Source organism: Macrosteles quadrilineatus, unplaced genomic scaffold (assembly GCF_028750875.1).
Source record: "Macrosteles quadrilineatus isolate MER2022 unplaced genomic scaffold, UCM_ALF_1.0 Scaffold_9__3_contigs__length_116548681, whole genome shotgun sequence".
NCBI lineage: Eukaryota > Metazoa > Arthropoda > Insecta > Hemiptera > Cicadellidae > Macrosteles > Macrosteles quadrilineatus.
The window spans coordinates 42351192-42372959 of record NW_026542602.1 but is presented as its reverse complement, the minus strand read 5'-3'; the positions used below and the strand labels follow the sequence as shown (position 1 = coordinate 42372959).

The 21768-nt window shown below is 33.4% G+C and overlaps 1 protein-coding gene across 1 annotated transcript; it reads left to right on the top strand.

The window, feature by feature from the left end:
* The first annotated feature begins 638 nt into the window (after positions 1–638).
* On the top strand, positions 639–5781 carry LOC129003356 (uncharacterized). Its single transcript, XM_054431648.1, has 3 exons — positions 639–650; positions 1347–1416; positions 5333–5781. Exons 1-3 carry the CDS (start codon positions 639–641, stop codon positions 5773–5775), a joined length of 525 nt encoding a protein of 174 aa, XP_054287623.1. The 3' UTR covers positions 5776–5781.
* The last annotated feature ends 15987 nt before the right edge of the window (positions 5782–21768 follow it).

The following is a 21768-nucleotide window of genomic DNA, read 5'->3' as shown; positions in this document are numbered from 1 at the left end:
TTATATTGCAATGTTCTTACAATAATATATTATTCTAAGTAAAATTGATTATTCTTGGTTTTTGATAAAATACTAGATAGATATGGTGATAATTGAACAAATTGAACGAAGTAACATCTATTAACAAGGGGAATAATTTTAAATGACTGTTAACACATTATTAGGGGCATTAACGAACATTATAGGAGAAAAACATACAAAATTATTGGGAAATTAATATTAATGATAGGACAAACAGCCATATCATTCAAAACCCGTTTTAAAGAACACCTCCTCAAGAAAACACCCAAAAGTCGAACTATGCTGAACATCTTATACAATGTGACATAATGACAGTTCTATCTCAGACAATTTGCAAATACCACAAAAGTGCAAGAACAATCATTTAATGTCCTCACTTAATTGTTATGAAATTTATAATGCAGTACAGTGTGAACCAGACAACGTACAGAATGACAAAATTAATACCGTACTCAAGGAAATGCATTGTTCGACACCGTGATACGCCTGGAGAAGAGCAATGACGTCATGGTGCAAAGTAAACCGCAGCGCAGACTAAGACTAGTTAATTCTGTTTAGTAGTCGTCGCCCAGAATTGTGCGTACGCAAGTTGTGTCACCTTCATAATACTAGATAGGATGAACCTCAAGGTAAAGTAGTGAGTGTAGCAACTCACGTTTTAAGCCTTTACGTAACTCGTAGAACTTAAATGTATACTTGTGTCGTAAAGACTATCTTTACACGATCGTTGCGTAAACTACTAGACTATACTCTTGCACATCTTCAACGAGTAGTAGTCTTTTGTCCAGCCAAGGCATCAAGGAGGTCCTCAACTTCCGTTCAAATAAAAGCAATTATTGAAATGATGGGATATTGTGGATACCAAAATGATTTATGTATGTGATACATATCCTGACATAAAAAGATTCAGATAGTGGATGTAGCTACTCATACATTTATTCTGTGGTTTAGCAATAATTATTTCACTGTTTACAGTTGATGTGTGTGAGGGTGTTTTAAGCTTTTGAAAATTTCTCCGGACAAGCCAAGAGTTTTGCATTTCCAAGCAAGATCAATTAGTTCGCCAGATTTTCAGTAATTTTCGACAGAAAAAAATATTATGGGCTCGTTTTAATAGATGTGTAAAGAAGGTGCTTGGATGGGTTTGCCTCTCACTTAGGCTATTTTAGATAGGCTCATTCCATCTTGTCTTGATGATAGGGGCAGGAATCAGAGTTCCTTTCAACCCTAATGGCCAGTGGTGTCCAATAAAATTGTTTTATGTAAGTTTTGTGTAATCAGTAAGTACATAGGATTTTGTTTATCTAATTGAAATACATTTTCAGATTTTCTTCTACATTGTACTATGCAACGCTGCAATCGATTTAAGCAAAATCCCGGCTGATTACCGTCAAAGTAAGTACTTTTAAAAGGATCTTTCACTAGTGTCAGAAATATTTAAACAAAATTGAATCTGCAAAAAAGTGCTTAGCTTATTTTTCAATTTCGAGAAATTTCATAGTCTGTCGGAAGAATGAGCTTGATAGTAATTTCGTCGAACTATGAAATAGTAGTTGAAAAGTAATAAATAACACTATATTTGAAGTAATAATGTATTTGAAGGAATAATCATACCAACCTTCACTTTATAATACGGGGAGTGGCAAAAAAAACAATCTATTTTCTGCAGCGCACTGTTCAGCGACAGGTCGTCTAAAGGTACGTTTTGCTTGGAGCGACAGGTGCGACGGTCGCGCAGCGACTGTCGCTGAAAGGCTGTCGCGGGACAGTGATCTTAGGGGTTTTGCATAGTCCTGTTTTGCTTGGAGCTACTGTCGCTCGAGCTACGAGCTGCAGTCGCTGGGTACTGCTCCAAGACCAGTCAGGAGCGACAGTCGCTTAGCGACAGTTACATTTCTGATTGTTTTTATAGTGTACACCATTCTGACAAGTTCGGTAACCTTTTATTTTCGCTATATGGCGTCGGCCAACGTCTGTGATTAAGTTAAATTTTAGTGGTGAATAAGACGACAGTTTATTAGAAGAAGTGGCAAAATACCCCGCGCTTTATGATTTTAAACATATCTCCTACAAAGACAAAAGAATTAAGGACAACGTCAGGTTAGTTTAAACCTGACGTTGTCCTTTATTCCTTGGTCTTATTATTTTACAAGTTATTTTAATATATTAGTAAGTTAGGTTATTTAGATTGTCGACTTAAAAGACTTCTAATTAAATTTTCGTTTAGGTGATTCAAAAAATGTTGCTCTGTATAAATGGTTATTGATCAAATTGGCTTAAAAGTCAGGCGTGTCATATTTAAATATATAAAATGCCAATTATTAAAGTAATGTGGTTATTCAAATAATGGAGTATATAATGTAATTAGTATTTTTTTCATTTACAATACAATCAATAAAATATAATTTTCACTCTGTGAGGAGGTTGTTTATAACACTGATTTCCAAATTCAAGTTATACTTGTGTACTGCAATTTACGGAGAAATTGAGTAATTTTATTACATTTTGGCTTGTGACATGGCAGTTTTGGAATGTTTCTTATAACAAATAACTAGGCCTATAAGGAATACTTTATTTGTTAAGTTTTACCTGTTTTACTAAGTGAATTTATCGATTTTATTTAGTGACTTTATACTTAGTGCGCACTTTTGAGGTTAGGTGCACTGACGGTACCACGTCTCGTGACGCCAAAGAAGTTGTCGCTTCAAGCAAAACAGTCTACCATCCCGCGACTGCCGCTCGGCGACAGTCGCTGCGCGACCGTCGCACCTGTCGCTCCAAGCAAAACGTACCTTAAAGGTACGTTTTGCCTGAAGCGACAGGTGCGACGGTCGCGCAGCGACCGTCGCTGAGCGGCAGTCGCGGGACACTGATCAAAGGGGTTTTGCATAGTCCTGTTTTGCTTGGAGCTACTGTCGCTAGAGCCGCGAGCTGCAGTCGCTGGGTACTGCTCCAAGACCAGTCAGGAGCGACAGTCGCTTAGCGACAGTTACATTTCTGATTGTTTTTATAGTCTACACCATTATGGCAAGTTCGGGAACCTTTTATTTTCGCTATATGGCGTCGGCCAACGGCTGTGATTAAGTTAAATTTTTAGTAGATTATTTAGATTGTCGCCTTATAGACTCTAATTAAATTTCCGTTTAGGTGATTCAAACAAATATTGCTCTGTATAAATGGTTATTGATCAAATTGGTTTAAAAGTCAGGCGTGTCATATTTAAATATATAGAATGCCAATTATTAAAGTGATGTGGTTATTCAAATATTAATGGAGTATATCATGTAATTGGTATTTTATTCATTTACAATACAATCAATAAAATATAATTTTCACTCTGTGAGGAGGTTGTTTATAACACTGATTTCCAATTCAAGTTATGCTTGTGTACTGCAATTTACGGAGAAATTGAGTAATTTTATTACATTTTGGCTTGTGACATGGCAGTTTTGGAATGTTTCTTATAACAAATAACTAGGCCTACAAGGAATACTTAATTCATTTGTTAAGTTTTACCTGTTTTACTAAGTGAATTTATCGATTTTATTTAGTGACTTTATACTTAGTGCGCACTTTTGAGGTTAGGTGCACTGACGGTACCACGTCTCGTGACGCCAAACAAGTTGTCGCTCCAAGCAAAACAGTCTACCACCCCGCGACTGCCGCTCGGCGACAGTCGCTTAGCGACCGTCGCACCTGTCGCTTCAGGCAAAACGTACCTTTAGGAGGGTGGGGCTAGGCTCGATGGAAAGCCTACATAATGCCATAGATTAAACATACTCCCTAATGCCATTATTTGTCATAGAACTCTGGTCGCCTGAGCTAAGTGTATTTGCTGAGTCATAAAAAAACAATTCATTCATTGCAACTCGGCTGCAGGTCCGTGCATTCTTATAAAGGGTGAAATAGGGATGTCCCGTCGCGTAGCAAGATTATGCGGTGGGTTACTACAGTGCGAATGCTTCGCACGGGTCGGCTAGTTTACGTGAAAATCCAACCAGGCAAAAGTTCATCTGCTTAGTTAGTAGGTTTGCTGAAGTGGGGGTATTTATATCTTTGACCATTTTGACACTCTACATGTGTGGGAGGTTCACTGCATATTATATTATTAAAGTGATACAGGCAAATTTGTAGTCATCGATAAAGACCATTTACGTTTTGTGACACCGCCAGTTTTCCCCCCAATTATAGGTCCTAGGACCTAATATTTTATTTCGGGATAAGTTATTGGTTCCTCTAGGCCTAGCCAGAAGTAATTTGAAAAACAATACCTGACTAGATCTTAACTATCAATCAATAGCGTTAGTGATAAAATAAGAAAATATAAGAAGACTCCATGAAGATGCCACACATGTTGGCGAACAGCTCGTGAAGTATTAACTACTAAATCAAAAACTCTAGCAAAAAAATAATAACTACTGTATGGCTTAGGTTTAACTTATTTTCACAAGAAGAAACTCAATTATTCCTTTTAACGAATTTCCCATAAAGTGAATACGCTATTACCGTAGTACTTATGGTAAGGTCTGGACCCAGGACTGATTTAATTTTTCGATTTTAGGTCCATAGAGGCCAAAACACCATCCGTTCAAATTTATATATATATAAATTTATATTTGTCCGTTATCACGATAAATCGAGCAAAAATGATCCAGTTTTGATGAGATTTTGTAGAAACGTGTAACCTAAGTTTATTCGAACGAGTTCGTGAACCAGCACGATCGGACTATGAAAACGGGGTTTTATGGGGTAAAAATAGATTTTTCCCATTTTGACCCTAAAAACACAAAGTTTCACAATTTCGTTCCAAACCATTTTGTAGAGCTTATAAAACCAAATAATTTAGTATATTGAAGCGTTATTGTGCGCCTAATGGTTTCGAAGAAAATTCCAAAAAAGTGTAAATTTAAAATTCCCATGTTATTCTTATGGAGAATAAGTTAACTGTTATAGTTTGCTTGTTTATGAACATATTTTGATAGAATTTGGAAAATATATTCATTTGTTACTGGAGGCATTTTAGTTTAAATCCAATCAGGCTAATTGAAATTCGCTTAGTCTGCAGGTTTGCTGTGGTGGGGGTATTAAAATATCTAGCAAAATAAACACGTTGACAAACAAATATTATGATGTTTGTTAGGCCATTATAAGGTATTTTCCTGTAAATTAATGTTTATTCTTTTTATATTGAGTTTAGCTCGTAAATCACACAACGGATCTGTTACGAGGATTGCTACCAATTTCTGCATCACCACTTTTGAAATTATTAATCATTAAGCCTAAGAAGTTTTAACATAATGTTTGTTTGCAGTTAGACCAAAGTTTGAAAAAGACGTCAACCCCGACCAACGTCCACCAAACCAACGCCAGAGAACCTTAGCCTTAGAACTTATGCCAGACCTAGCACATTGTAATTACAAAGATACTAGTATCTACATAGACTATGGATTGGAGTGGAAAAAGACAATGTTCTACATTGACTATCGGGTACTAGCAACGTTTAAGAAAGATTCCAAGAAGGTGGATGGAACTCCAATTTATTACAAGATATCCGGAAAGACGTGTGACTCTTTGGAAGTAAGCTATTTAACGTCAAGTAACAGCTGCGACACTGTGGCAATAGAGAAACGAGACGTCAAACAAAAAGTCAACGAATCCGTTACTGAAAAGACCTGGATTTGGAAAATCATTGGAAATAAACCATGTCATTTGAACGATCCTGAAAATTACTCGAAACATGGTTGGGCCACATGAGTTATAACAAACATGTATAATGTAGTTTTTGGTAATGAATGGAAAGATGTAATAAATGATTCGCTACTATGTATTTTGATAATCATTAAACAACCTTGTAAGAACCCTACCTGTGCTCCTCAGGAGAGCGTGTACCAAGAATTCTAAAATATGTAACTAGTGTTTAAAACAGCTACTTTTACCAATAACATTGGAATGTTACTTATTTTAAAATTACCATTAACACATTTAGCGCCATGTGTATAAAAAATGATACACATGTGTCATCTCATCGGGGTCATGTGTATAATTTGTGATACACAAGCAACCCAATGGTTGAGGCCTTTATGAAACTAAAAAACAATGTTGTTAGAGGCCAATCACAAATTATTTCCAGTACAATACAGCAACAAATTATATAGGCCTACAACCCAAAACCTACTATTTTTTATCGTTTCAAGCATGTTTTTGTTGTGTGTGCAAAAGTAATACATTCAGCAATTCTACATTTTGCTAATAACCAAAAGAGAAAATTTACACTATATTTTTAATCAAAACCACTAAATTACATATTTGAGCATGTTCACTATAAGGCAGTTGCGTGCAGACTGAGGCAGAGCAAAAAATGAACTCATAAAACAAGAACAATACTGTCTGGCAGATAAGGAAAACGAATATAGATAAAACCAACAATAATGGCATGCATTGGAAATACCACTACCCAGCCAGTTTATTCATTACTTTTATCTATAGTTTATTCTGATATTATATTTAAAACTCTACAGTAGTTATTAGTGCTTCACTCATAGTATTATCCAAATCTTTGCTTGGACTAAAAATTGACTTACTCATTGTATTTGTTAGTTCAAGAAACCAAGTTTTGCCAGTATCAAAATCCATAATCTCATCCCTACTATCTCATGGCCTACTCTCACTAGTGTAGTGGTGGCAGAACCTCCCATCAACTATTGGACTCGTGACCGGTACAATCCTATATCGGCATACACGTCGCCTGTGACATGTAACGTGTTACTTTGAGCTCTGAGCTTTCAAGAATATATTGACTTGTCTCTTCATCTGTTGATTTGTCAATTTTAATTTAACTGAATTGTAGAACCTGATGTTATTGTAATTTTACTAAAAACATCATTTACTTCGTTGCACATAAAAGCATTTTGGTTAGAAAGCGTCTTTTAATTGTTTCACACTACAGTACGTCCATAAAGCAATATTGATATTTGTGCATTAAAGAAAAAAACAATAAACCACCTTTATGGCTGTTTTCACACTGCACGAAACTACACTATACTATGCCCGAAGTTACTTTGATACTTTTCGCTTGACATACAAGTACTGCGTTTTGAATGTGGAAGGCTGGTCAGAAATACCAAACAGAAAAACATACAAGGCATTTAATTTATTTTTGCAAATAGCTTGAAGAAAATTCTATGTTAATCGGAAGTGAAAAAATGATGGACTTAGAATATGTTTAGTCTAAAAGTAAATATTTAAACATAGGCCATAACCATTAGCGAAGGAAAGATTTTTGACACTCGCCAATACTTACATTTCGGATAATTACAGAGTTATTGAAATTCACTTGGTCTGCAGGTTTGCTGCAGCGGGGGTTTATGATTTTTCTAATAATAGTTTCACAACTTATTGAAGGGGATGGACTGCAGACAGCTAGAATTTTTGCAACAACATTAATACTGCCACATTGAAGACATATACTTAATATAAATACACTTACTATGTTTTTACCGTAGTACCAACACAATAAAAAGGAAAAACCATGATGTTATTTTTTGGTGGGAATTTCCATGCTATAACGCTCCCTAACAAACTGTAATGTTAGTTTAGCCAAGCGCATCTCATAACGCAGCATGAGCTTACCCCTGATTGTGTGTGAATATAACATGAGATGATGATGAAGAGTTTCAAACTGTTCACGTGAGCTAATGTTATGCCAAAGTTACTTGAATTTGTGTCTAGCCAGTGGAGACTAAATACGAGGGTTTTCATTTCAGTCCATTGCCTTTAAACTCTTAAAAATATTGCAGTGAAGTTAGAACCTTTTAAAAGGCTAATACAGGGTGAATAAAAAGTCAAGACCCCCCCTCTAATATTTTTCCAAGTAAATATACAGAGATATACTTTTGGTGGTCGAGCAATCTTAGCAGGAAGTTTCATTTTATTATTTTGAAATTTTTGAGTGTCCCCCCAAAAGGGGGGCAACTCAAATATTTTAAATGTAAACCCCCTTCAAGTGACACCCCATTTTGAAGTGGTTACAAAAAATTAAAGAATTGTGAAAACTAGAGGTCGCTATCTCTTCTCTATCCAAAATGGTAGCCCGTCAAATGTTGTGGAAAATCAACGGTAAAATTGTTAATATTGCCTGTCATTTTGGATAGAGAAGAGATAGCGAGTTCCGGTTTTCACCATTCTTTAAGTTTGTTTAAACACTTCAAAATGAGGCGTCACTTGATAGGGGTTTCTATTGAAACATTTTTAGTTGTCCCCCGAACCCCCCCTTTTGGGGGACACTCAAAATTTTTAAATGTAAATCCCCTTCAAGTGACACCTCATTTTGAAGTGTTTACAAAAACTTAAAGAATGGTGAAAACCAGAGCTTGCTATCTCTTCTCTATCCAAAATGGCAGCCAATATTAACATTTTTACCGTTGATTTTCCACAACATTTGACGGGCTACCATTTTGGATAGAGAAGAGATAATGAGCTCCGGTTTTCACCACTCTTTAAGTTTTTGTAAACACTTTAAAATGAGGTGTCACTTGAAGGGGGTTTACATTTAAAATATTTGAGTTGCCTCCCAAATTCCCCTTTTGGGGGGACACTCAAAAATTTCAAAATGATAAAATGAAACTTCCTGCTAAGATTGCTCGACCACCAAAAGCATATCTCTGTATATTTACTTAAATATTAGAGGGGGGGTCTTGACTTTTTATTCACCCTGTATGTTATTTTAGTTTGTTATTAAGGCTTACAGTTATTAATTTTTTACCACCTTATAAAAAAATAATCTATAGTATGTCAAGTTTAAGGATTTTAACTTCTGTGAAATTATGACCTACTAAAATTATTTAACTCGCTACTTTTTGTTAGACAGCTTTCTTTTTAAGCTTAAATGTAGTGATGATGATTTTCTTGCTTGCACATCATTAAACGTACAAACTTTGTAGAAGAATAAACTTGTTTTATATTTTTACGAAAATAGCGCATTGCTAGACTACTACTATTCAGACTGGACTCAAACTTCGCCGGGTTATTGTCGTCTGTTGCCAACTGATATGTACTGTATTTGGTTTATGTTTATGTACCTTACATTTGATGGCCTTTATGTGAAGCAATAAAAAAATAAAACCACCTGATGATGGTTCCATGTTGGATCTGAAACATGGTGCTTCTGCAGATATTTAAATTTAATCAGGTATTTAAACTTGTTTAAATTTTTATTCGGCAATCCGGAGGCTAACATCTACAATGCAGCCCAATTAGATTATGCAACTGGCCACAACTTTAACACGGGCATTGAATGTTTAGTTCCAATCCATTGTCAAAGGTTGTACCCAACGGTTATTTCTGTATAATTTTATTTGTGGGTGTGTTTTATCTTTTTGAAACATAGTGTCAGTGTCATTTGACGCAGAAGCACTACGTGACTACAATATGAAGTCGATCTGACATTTTGTGAAATGCTGAAACAGCGACATTGAATTTTGATGTTGAAGAAATATCGTCGATCACAAATTATATTACACTAGTTAGTTTAGTGTGACAGTTTCTTATTGGAAATTTTACAGCGTTCTTAAAATGGTTACCGTAACATTTTCACCTTGCTTTAGTTTGAGCCCAAGATAAACCTTATACAGTAGGAGGCCAAATAAAACCTAATTAATCACTCTGTACATCACTCTTAAAATGTAATATCTTTTACATAAATAAATTATAATGTTATTTTAAAAGATTGTAAAACGAAAAATATTTATATTATTTATAAATCTAAATCTTCTTTTCGAGAACTGGAATCTTTGAAACTAAAATCAAATCAAATAAGCCGTAATATTTGTTTGTCAAAAATTAGAATATTTCCTTTTTAACGAATTTCGCATATTGGGAATAAGTTATTACAGTAAGTCTCATGATAAGACCAAGACACACACCTATATATACAACAAAAGTGGTGGTAGGTAAAAAAGTCCCTGGACAGTTAAATATTTTAAAAAATAATGCAGATAGAGCTACAATACTTGGTACAAAGTTACAGGGCATAAAACTCTATTTTAACACATATTCAGTGATCCAATAACTCTTCAGGGGGACGGCCCACAAGGAGTCGGAAGAAAATCTTAAACGGAAGCATAGGTCAATATGCACATCAAATTGAAGGTCTTTTTTAGTAGAATACAATGCCGCAAACCGCACTTCAAAAGGTTGATCCTGCGCAAAATGACAGTTGTTCAAAGATTCATTTAATTTACATTGCTATTATACGCTTACTCCTCAGGGGGCACAGCCCTAAGAATCGGAAGAAAATTTTTAACGTAAGCATAGGTCGATATGCACATCAAATTAAAGGTCTTCACTAGTAGATTACGATGCCGCAAATTCAAGCTCAAAAGAATGCCTGAGTAAAAAATGGCAGTCGTTCAAAGATTCAAAATGGCGGATTCAAGAAATCTTTGAACATCTGCCATTTTGCGCAGGATCAACCTTTTGAAGTGCGGTTTGCGGCATTCTATTCTACTAAAAAAGACCTACAATTTAATTTGCATATTGACCTATGCTTCCGTTTAAGATTTTCTTCCGACTCCTTGTGGGCCGTCCCCCTGAAGAGTTATTGGATCACTGAATATGTGTTAAAATAGAGTTTTATGCCCTGTAACTTTGTACCAAGTATTGTAGCTCTATCTGCATTATTTTTTAAAATATTTAACTGTCCAGGGACTTTTTTAACACCCTGTATAGATATTTCTTACTAATATTATAAATGTTCACACAGTTCACAGTTCAAAAATCTTTATTTTCTGCAAAAGATGTAAATACAAATACTCCCATGAACCACGCAGGGTTCGTGCGGGGAAAAAAATACAATATGTTTAGTACAGAATAGCTGTCTTAAGTGAATGTTTGTGTTAAGGGAATGTGAAAGTTTGTGTGTTTGTTTGTTTGTTTGTTTGTTTGTTTGCTTGTTTCGTTTGTGTTATTTAATAAAATTACATGACATGTTTTTTTCTAAAATGACATCAAGTGTAACTATTTCCAAACAAAAACATTATGTAATTAATAAATACAGCTGTTAATTTTGTTAGTATGTGATTGAATGTTTAGTTGTAGTTGGGGTTTCTAGAATACTTATAATTTTGTTAAAAATTGGATTTGTATAACAATGTTTGTTAGATAATTGAACACAGCACACCGCTTGTGCAATGACATCTATAGCACGTGTAAAGTTCGCAATTCAAGGCCTTGGGCAAATTATATTTATTTAGTGGAATGACACACTTGCTGTGTAATTTTCAGCGTTGCAACACTGTACAATATTCCAGTTTAAAATATTTACTAGTGTACATGTTGCTCGAAATCGAGCAATTGCAAAGAAGTACAGGAGTTATTTACAAACAAATAACTTGTTTAAAAACTAATAACAGTCATGATTTCTGATGATTTTAAAAGAGTCACTATAAGATTATTAACTAAAGGAAATACTCACTATTTACATGACAGTCCTATTCCAGTTTAAAGGGTTAATTTTTAACAATCAATCTGCCCATGTACGGGAGAAGGTAAGCTTACATTAAGTCAACGTAAAAAGGCTGTCAGTTTTTATAAAGTACCGTACCTAAGTTGTTTAGCCAAGATGTAGACAATAAGGTGTAGGCTACTTTAAACTCTACAGGATAGAGTTAGGCAAAAACTGGCAGAACTCTGAAATGGTGTTATTTATCATAGGCTTACTCATATGCCAAATCCTTAGAATAAAAATGCAACAACTAATAACCGATATCATTCAACACAAACCAACATCCAAAACTAAACACATTTTTAATACAACATAGATAATTTACACATAGACTGTTTTACATATGTTCTTCTTCTGACTATTAATTTTTGCTTCGCAACGGGAAAAATCTGTTTTATAATCATTGAAATAGATTTATAATAAATAATCTATCATAAAGTTTAAGATTAAATAAACCTACCACATAGTTTTACATGGTGGAAGGAAAATACATTTTGTTGGATCAGCTGTCGGAATTTGTGAAATAGAAATTTGACAGTTCTGGTTGTTTACAATAAAATGTCAAAGCAAATGTAAACATTGTGAATTTTCTCATGCTTCCATGGAAATGAATTATTTAATACTAGCTGTTGTACCCGTGCTTTGCAACGGGAAGAGGACACAAAATATAAACATTTTAATCTTTATCTTTTGCATATAATAGTTACACATCCGCCAACGCTTTTAGAAACAAAATTAAACTTTTATGGCCTTAATAGAAACGTTTTAAGTTATGACTTTAAAATCTGGTAAGAAGTGGATACCACCATTTTAGTTTTGATTAATTTTAAATCTTGTGTAGGCTAATATGAGAAAAACTGATCAAATCTTCAAGTAAAACTTTGACATACATGATTTACCAGATTTACCTTCATCTCCCTTAATTACACATATTTTAATTTATTATTGACATTTTAAATTTCAATTTTGAAGTTGCAAAAATACTAATTATTAAATTTAAATATCTTTATATTAAACTCTTCTTTATAATCACAAATCCTTTCATCTTCAGTTTTTTCACTCACAATAAATCATTAACAAAACTAAGTCAGCTGTTATAGACTTTAGAAATATTGCTGTGCCTTATCAATACAGTCTTTTGAAATATTAAAGAAACTATATCTATAGGAAATACAGTATATAATATATATAACATATTATGTTTCATTGCATCTCTGATTCTACTATAGGTACAAAAATATCAACAAACAACTTAATATACAAACCAGTTCTTTTAATCAGTTCCATCGTCCATTGTCTTTACATTTTCACACTTACCATTAAGAAAACATAGTAACAGATATTTAATTGATTTTAGAAACAAAAGAACACTGTGTACTGCTTAGTTTTATGACATTTTCCTTGGTTTAATTTAATCAGTGGTGTGGCAAAACACAAATAATAAATGTATCAAATAAAGTAAATGTGAACTAAAAGCTATGTTAAGATAAAATAAGAGTATTTTGTATTATCATTTGAAAATTAAATATAGTTACACATGTACAACTAATTTTAGAGAAAAAAATCAACGACAATTTAGTTATTGATGATATTCTTTAGTAGTAGCAAATACAGTATATATGTTTCATTGCATCTCTGATTCTACTATAGGTACAAAAATATCAACAAACAACTTAATATACAAACCAGTTCTTTTAATCAGTTCCATCGTCCATTGCCTTTACATTTTCACACTTACCATTAAGAAAACATAGTAACAGATATTTCATTGATTTTAGAAACAAAAGAACACTGTGTACTGCTTAGTTTTATGATATTTTTCTTGGTTTAATTTAATCAGTGGTGTGGCAAAACACAAATAATAAATGTATCAAATAAAGTAAATGTGAACTAAAAGCTATGTTAAGATAAAATAAGAGTATTTTGTATTACCATTTGATAATTAAATATAGTTACACATGTACAACAGATTTTAAAAAACAAAAATCAACGACAATTTAGTTATTGATGATATTCTTTAGTTTAATTTAAGCATAGGTTTAGCAAAACACAATAACTTAATTTACCTAAATATGCATATAAAAAACAATGTGATATGCAAGTTATGTTAAGTTAATCTAACACATGTGAAGCAGTTAGAATTTATTTAAAGTAGCCTCCAAATTCATACAAAACATTTATACATTTTAATTTTCATACTGCTTCCATGATAACATATCAATAACATTATTTTCACTTAGGATTATTAACTTAAGACGCTTTAAAAAATCCAAAGCAGAGCCGGAGTTGATACAGAGAATAAATAATCCATGATAAAAGGTTGGATTAAAATAAACTTACCTCATATTTGTGGAAAATATTATATTTAATTTCTTTGTATCAGCTGTTTGAAATTGTGATGTATGCAGTTTAGCAGTTCTTCTTGTTTATATTTAAATGTCAAAGCAAATGTAAACAAACATTGTTAGTGTTCTCATCACAGCCATGGAGACCAATCAATATTTACTTTTAAAATGTTCACCTCAGAACTTTTAAAGCCACAGGGGCAAACACTACAGTCAGTATCGAAATGTGAATAGTCCTATAATGGTCCTTGGTATGGTAGCTATATTTTTGTAAAATTTAAGCCCAGTTGGTTCAGTAGTTTATGCACCTATTAGTAATACACATACAGACAGACACCATTAGATTTTTATATAATAGTATAGATTTAATTTCTGACAACAGCTGGAGTTTCAAAACAATGTTTGTTTCCCATGTTAATCTTATGGAGGAATACGAAACTTTAAAGGGCCCTATGTCTATAGACAAGCAAGCTACAAAAGTGTATTCATTCTCTATAAGAATAACATGGTCATTTTAAATTTACACTATTTTGGGATTTTTTCCGTAACAGTTAGGCATACAAAAATGCTTCAATATACTAAATTATTTGTTTTTTGAGCTCTTTAAAATGGTTTGGAAAGAAATTGCAAAATTTTATGTTTTCAGGGTTAAAAATGAGAAAACCCCATTTTTACCCCATAAACCCCTGTTTCCATAGTCCGATCATGCTGGTTCGTGAACTCGTTCGAATAAATGTAGGTTTACACGTTTATACCAAATTTAATCATAATCGGATAAATTTTGACCGAGTTATCGTGCTCGGACCTCAAAACGAAAAAGTAAATCAGTCCCGGGTCCAGGTCTTACCGTGAGAATGACGGTAATAGCTTATTCCCTATATGGAAAATTCGCTAAAAACAGTTTATAAAGATTTCACATATACAGTAATTAATTGATATGTTTTACCATAGCAACTGAGCGTTTTTCAAAGTTAAATCTTTACCTGCAGATCTATATATATGACAATAATAAGAAAAAAATCGAATGGAAAACTTGTATTACCTTTTGTTAGAAAGCCAACCACTATTATTGTTAATCAGGCACAAATTTCATCAATAAATCAACAACATAATACAAATTAGTTATTATTTTAACTCCTTCCATAGTTGAAACGTCTATGTATTTGTATTTACATCATCGTTTAAAACATTGACTAAAGAAACATAGTTATGTTACAGATATTGAATTGATTTTAGAAACAAAAGTGAATTGCGTGCAGCTTAGTTTTGTGATATCCTCCAAGGTAAAATTAAAGCAAGGGTATAAAAACCACAACTACTAAGGATGTTTCTGTAAAAGTAAATAAGCGATTGTGAAGTAGATGATAGAAGAAAATATAGCTACCTCTGGACAGAATAAAAGTATGTATAGTTGAAATTTAGTTAGTAAATTTCATTAAAACATAAATAAGTGTAAACATTGAGTCGGTTAAATTTTATAAACTGTACCAGTACATATACGGTATCTCTCAGTTTTTAAAACCTATTAAAATCCTGATCCATTTTGTTTCAGTTCAAATTTGTAAACAAAAAACTACTATATAAAAATTATTCCAAAAATGTATACATTGTAATTTTATAAAATCCTTCTGTTTCCATGAAAAAAGTATATTTTCATAAATATTTCAATCAAACTATTCTCATAATCATAAAGCTTTAGAATCTTGGGAACAAAACCTGTACCTCTTAACCTCTGTGCTATTTGAACTGTAAAATTATAGTATTTACAGCTGACTTTAATTACTATTTTTTACTGTTTACATTCTTCCAAAATGTAAACATTGAAACTTTGGAAGCCAATGGGGTGTAGCCAAAGGGGAAAATGATAAAAGGAATATGCCTATATGTTAACCAGGTAAGCCACCTTCATACAACATATTTCAATCGGTTCAGTGGTTTTTGCGATATGAAGTAGCAGACAGACACACAAACACACACCATCTCATTTTTTATAATTTAAATAACATTAGATTTAACGAGTGTTTAGGTTTGCTGCTACGGGGAGAGTAAAAAGTATTTTTGACCATACGTCAATAGCATAGGATGAAATAAATAAATTTGCCAAATTTTATCAATATAAATCTATAAAAAAGTAAAACTACACAAATTTTTATTTTCTCTATAAAAATAACATGGGAATTTAAAATTACACTATTTTTGAATTTTCTCCGTGACCATTCGGCATACAACAGCACTTCAATATACAAAATTAATATTTTTTTAAGCTCTACAAAACGGTTTGAAAAGAAATTGCAAAATTATTTGTTTTTAGTGTAAAAAATCTGAAGACCCCGTTTTAACCCCATAAAACCCCCGTTCCCATGGTCTGATTATGCTGGATCGCGAACTCGTTCATAAATGTAGGTTTGCACGTTTGTACGAAATTTCATCAAAATCAGACCATTTTTGCTCGAGTTATCGCGCTAACGGACATATATATATATATATATATATATGTATATGAATTTGAACGGATGGTGTTTTGGCCTTTAACGACCTCAAAATGAAGAAATAAATCGGTCCCGGGTCCAGGTCTTACCATGAGTACTACGGTAATAGCTTATATATAGCTATATGAGAAACTCGCTAAAATTGCAAAAATAACCTATAAGTTAGATTACTATATAGTTATTAATTAATTATAAGATATTAGACTTAAAAGAGATTGTGGCACACGGTTAACTTAAAAATAATAATTTGTTAACATACTATATATTAATTTGAATCTGGTTTTCTTTGTCATCACTAATTTGGGAGAACGGCTGGGCGTAGAAACTTGGTAGATGTGTCTAAAGAAAGGGCTTGGTTTGTAGATGAGCTATCAAAAGAGAAACGAGCCATCTTCCCTTGGAAGGTAGGATAAGCATAATAATAAATATGAGATTGTGTACCTACCTTCAAAAACGTGGTTGGCTTTAGGTTGCCCAATTTTTTTTTAGGAGTCTTATTAGTTGGTTCATTAAAAGTAGTGTAAAATTATACATATCCTAATGTAAACAAATGTGCTAAGGGGACTTAAAAGGCCTCTGGGGCAGAGCCCCAAGGGTATTTAGCTCGTTTCTCTTTTGATGGCTCATCCACAGACCAAGACCTTTTTTTAGACACCTCTACCGAGTTTCTACGCCCAGCCGATCCCTTAAATTAGCTGTGACTAAGAAAAACAGTTTCAAATTATATAGATACGATTATAAATAATTACACTTAATAAGGGAACGTGGCACACTACAGCTGGTCGCCAAAATCCGTGATAATTATTTGTTCAGTTTCAAATTATATAGATACGATTATAAATAATTACACTTAATAAGGGAACGTGGCACACTACAGCTGGTCGCCAAAATCCGTGATAATTATTTGTTGAGACAGATGTTTTCACATTAGGCTATATAACCGCAGTTCGATTTACTGTAACGCCAGTAGCAGAAGATTTCGCAATGGACGAGTTTCTGCTGTTTTTATTGGTATGTTGTTGAGTGCACACTTTTAAGGGTTTGTTTAATATCTTTTACAAAACCTGTATTGCACCATGATATTGAAATAAGGACTTATTATAAATACAACTTTTGAAACTTATTACTGGGAGTTTAGTTTACTTATTAAGCTTTGGGTCTAGGGTTTCTACAACGGAAAATGTAATTTAATTAGACCATCAATTGGTGAAATATAGCCTACTTATCACGATGAACGAAATCAATTAGAAGAACTTGGAGCTTTTTACTCTCAATTGTTGGCTAGGCCTATGCTCTTTATGATGTTTGCAAAACTATGGCTATTAAATTATACCACATTAAAATCTATTTCTAATAAAGGTCTTTCTTATCGTATCTGTTTTTTTATAAGGTAAGCTTTAGATTAAATATTACTTTAGAAATATTTTTTTTTATAAGTTACAATATGAGATTTATTAGAGGAATTAAAAACAGAATTGATTGAATTTAATGGGACTATCAATGAAAAAGAAATTTGTTTTATTTAGGCATTGCTCTGAAATAGGCTATGATGATAAAATATGGCAATGTCCAATGAAAGGTGCCAAAAGAAGTCACTGAGGTTTAAGTTTGGTAAAATAAGATCCAAGGATTACATTTAGACTAAATGTTCAATTGGAATTATATATTTCTTCACGTATTAAATTTTGAGTTGGGCCTATTAGGCTAGGCTGATTAATTAAAATTCGGTACTCTTCTGATGGGCAGTTGTCCCTATTACTTCTTGGTCCTATGCGATTTATTTCTTAGGCCAAACTTTGGAATTAGTTGAATTTAATTAGGCACAATGTCCTGTCAAATGAAGTGAACACTATGAAGAGCTTGCAGGACCTGGGAAGAGGGGAAGAGGCAATGGTTGAAGTTCTGGAAGCCGCATGTCCATTTTTGAAGAGTACAGCTGTTGAATTCACATATATCACTTGCTACAGTAATTTTGGTTTTCTTTAGAATATACAGAAAACTAATACTATATTAATGATTATTATTATTATATTGCAATGTTCTTACAATAATATATTATTCTAAGGAAAATTGATTATTGTTGGTTTTTGATAAAATACTAGATAGATATGGTGATAATTGAAAAAATTGAATGAAGTAACATCTATTAACAAGGGGAATAATTTTAAACTAGTGTACATGTTTCTCGAATTCGAGCAATTGCAAAGTATTACAGGAGTTATTTGAATACGAATAACAGTCATATTTACCATTAATTTAAAAGAGCCAACTCAAGATTACCGGTGTGTAGCTCAGACTATTTTTATCTTCGTTATTGATAAACCTAAAGCATTCCTGCCGGTTTTCTCCTTCTCAAAATGCCTCGCTGTACAGGCAACACAGGTCATTGATAGAGGGCCAATTGAGAACGAAAAGTCGTTTTGGGTTAGTGTTAGGGCGCATTTGTAACCTAATAGTTGAGATTGTCCAGGGTCAGGTGCTGACTGTGATGAGTTAAGCCTATTACGCGCCACTGTTCTGTAGCTGCGGTCGTTACAACGATCACATAAGACCAATAGATGGAGCATGTTGGCCGCGACGTGAAGCCAGTATTTTTCACTAATCTTAACTAAGATGGCGGCTGCCGGCTGTGATGAGCCCTAGTACCGCGCGCAACTAATTAAATGTTAGTCGATAGCAATGGTATCCATGACAATACGCCTTTGTATTACAAATATTTCTGTTACTAACACAATGACCTTCAAAATACGCTTTTGATTTTTCTTCTAGCGTTCACCGTTTCTTAGAAAAAGTTAGTTTACATAATTAACAACAAAAACTTTTTGGGCGAAAGGAAAATTCTGAAAAGCTACAAATCTGTTTATAATATATGTATCTACATCGTATTAAAGTTTGATAAAGTTCTGATGTTTGGTTTACAATCTACGAATTTTCAAAGTGACAAGATAGTTTCTGAAACTCTTAATACAACTCTCCTTTATATTCTGATCGCATATTAATTTTTATGAAAGAGCTAAAAAATGTTAATTTTTAGATGAATACAAAGAATAAAACGAAGAACATTTATATGTAATCCGTGTTTTTCTAATTAGTTTAGTAAATTTTCTGTATAGCTCCAAATTTGAGTATCTAAACTGTATTACAAGTGACGTTGTAGGCAGAATCTGCCCGCATGACGCCACGCGGCGCGGCGGGTAGCCCCTATATTACAATTTAAATTACAACCAAACTACACCAGCTAAAAATTTAAAAAAATATGATCCAAAAGGTTCAACTCTTTAGCTACAAAATCCACCGTTTTTTAACTTACCTGACCAAAAAATAAAAAAAAGTAGCAGCCGACGAACTCTTTCATGTCATATTTTAAATCTTATTTAAAAGTACCGACTTTATTTGAAGATTTAAAATAGAAAATACTAACTTTTAAGCTTTTAATTAAAACCAATAGTGTCACAGACTTATTGACTTCACTCATACAAAGTTTCAACCATATAACGTAAGTCTAAGTAGGCTAAATGTCGAGTTATTTTGAAGCGGAACATTGAGTTTTGGTGCCGTTTTCATCGACATCTAGCGCTTCTATCCTACAGTAAGATGGCGGACCTGGCTTCACCTGCTTTAATGTTAGTTAGATAGGCGTGCTCCATCTATTGGTCTTATGTGATCGTTGGGTCGTTATCACGATTACGCCTCCTGTTTATGTTTCGTTGTCGTCACGTCGGAGGTATTTAAAAGAAAAAAAACAACAAATAAACAAATTATAGGTACACAAAACAACGATAAATGCACAAATTTAAGTTACAATCATACTAACACGATCCTTCATAGCGACACAAAACAACGATAAATACACAACTTTAAGATACAACCATACTAACACGAACCGTCTTGGGGGTTATGTTTACATAAACTCAAATAGTAAATAAATGTACTCAATGCGTTTCATTGAATTGAAAAATAACAGCAATTAAATTATACAGCTGACCAAAATGTAAACAATTATGTTCTCCATAAGGATTACATGGGAACTTTCAAAGCCACTGGGGCAGAGCCCAAGGGACTTTTTCAAAAATGTAAGGCCAGTTTGCAAATCTACGCGACACGCTCTTTCCAATGAGACGTCAATGGATAAAATCGGTTAAGAAATGGCGGAGGAGTTCAACCGACAAAGTTTCATGTAGCGTATTAATTATATAGATGACTGTTAACACATTATTAGGGGTATTAACGAACATTATAGGAGAAAAACATACAACATTATAGAGAAATTAATAGTAATGATAGGGCAATTAGGCAGATAATTCAAAACCCGTTCTAAAGAACACCTCCTCAAGAAGACACCCAAAAGTCGAACTTATGCTGAACATTTTATACAATGTGACTTAATTACAGTTCTATCTCAGACAATTTGCAAATACTACAAAAGTGCAAGAACAATCATTTAATGTCCCTCACTTAAGTGTTATGAAATTTATAATGCAGTACAGTGTGAACCAGACAACGTACAGAATGACAAAATTAATACCGTACTCAAGGAAATGCATTGTTCACTACCGTGATACGCCTGGAGAAGAGCAATGACGTCATGGTGCAAAGTAAACCGCAGCGCAGACTAGTCAATCCTGTTTAGTAGTCGTCGCTCAGAATTGTGCGAACGCGAGTTGTGCCACCTTCATAATACTGAATAAGATAAACCTCAAGGTAAAGTAGTGAGTGTAGCAACTCACGTATTAAGCCTTTACGTAACTCGTAGAACTTAAATTTATACTTGTGTCGTAAAGACTATCTATACACGATCGTTGCGTAAACTACTAAACTATACTCTTGCACATCTTAAACGAGTAGTAGTCTTATCTCCCGCTAAGGCATCAAGGAAGTCCTCAACTTCAGTTCAAATAAAAGCAATTATTGAAATGATGGGATATTGTTGATACCAAAATGTTTATGTATGTGATACATCCTGACATAAAAAGATTCAAATATTGGATGTAGCTACTCATACCAATGCTACATTTATTTTGTGGTTTAGTAATAATTATTTCACTGTTTACAGTTGATGTGTGTGAGGGTGTTTTAAGCTTTTGAAAATTCCTCCGGGCAAGCCAAGAGTTTTGCATTTCCAAGAAAGACCAATTAGTTCGCCAGATTTTCAGTAATTTTCGACAGGAAAAAATATTATGGACTCGTTTTAATAGATGTGTAAAGAAGGTGCTTGGATGGGTTTGCCTCTCACTTAGGCTATTTTAGATAGGCTCATTCCATCTTGTCTTGATGATAGGGGCAGGAATCAGAGTTCCTTTCAACCCTAATGGCCAGTGGTGTCTAGTAAAACTGTTTTATGTAAGCTTTGTGTAATCAGTAAGTACATAGGATTTTGTTTATCTCATTGAAATACATTTTCAGATTTTCTTCT

Coding starts and splice junctions, on each gene's coding strand:
- LOC129003356 (XM_054431648.1), top strand. Junction 1,417..5,332: donor CCCGGCTGATTACCGTCAAA/GTAAGTACTTTT, acceptor GTTTGTTTGCAG/TTAGACCAAAGTTTGAAAAA.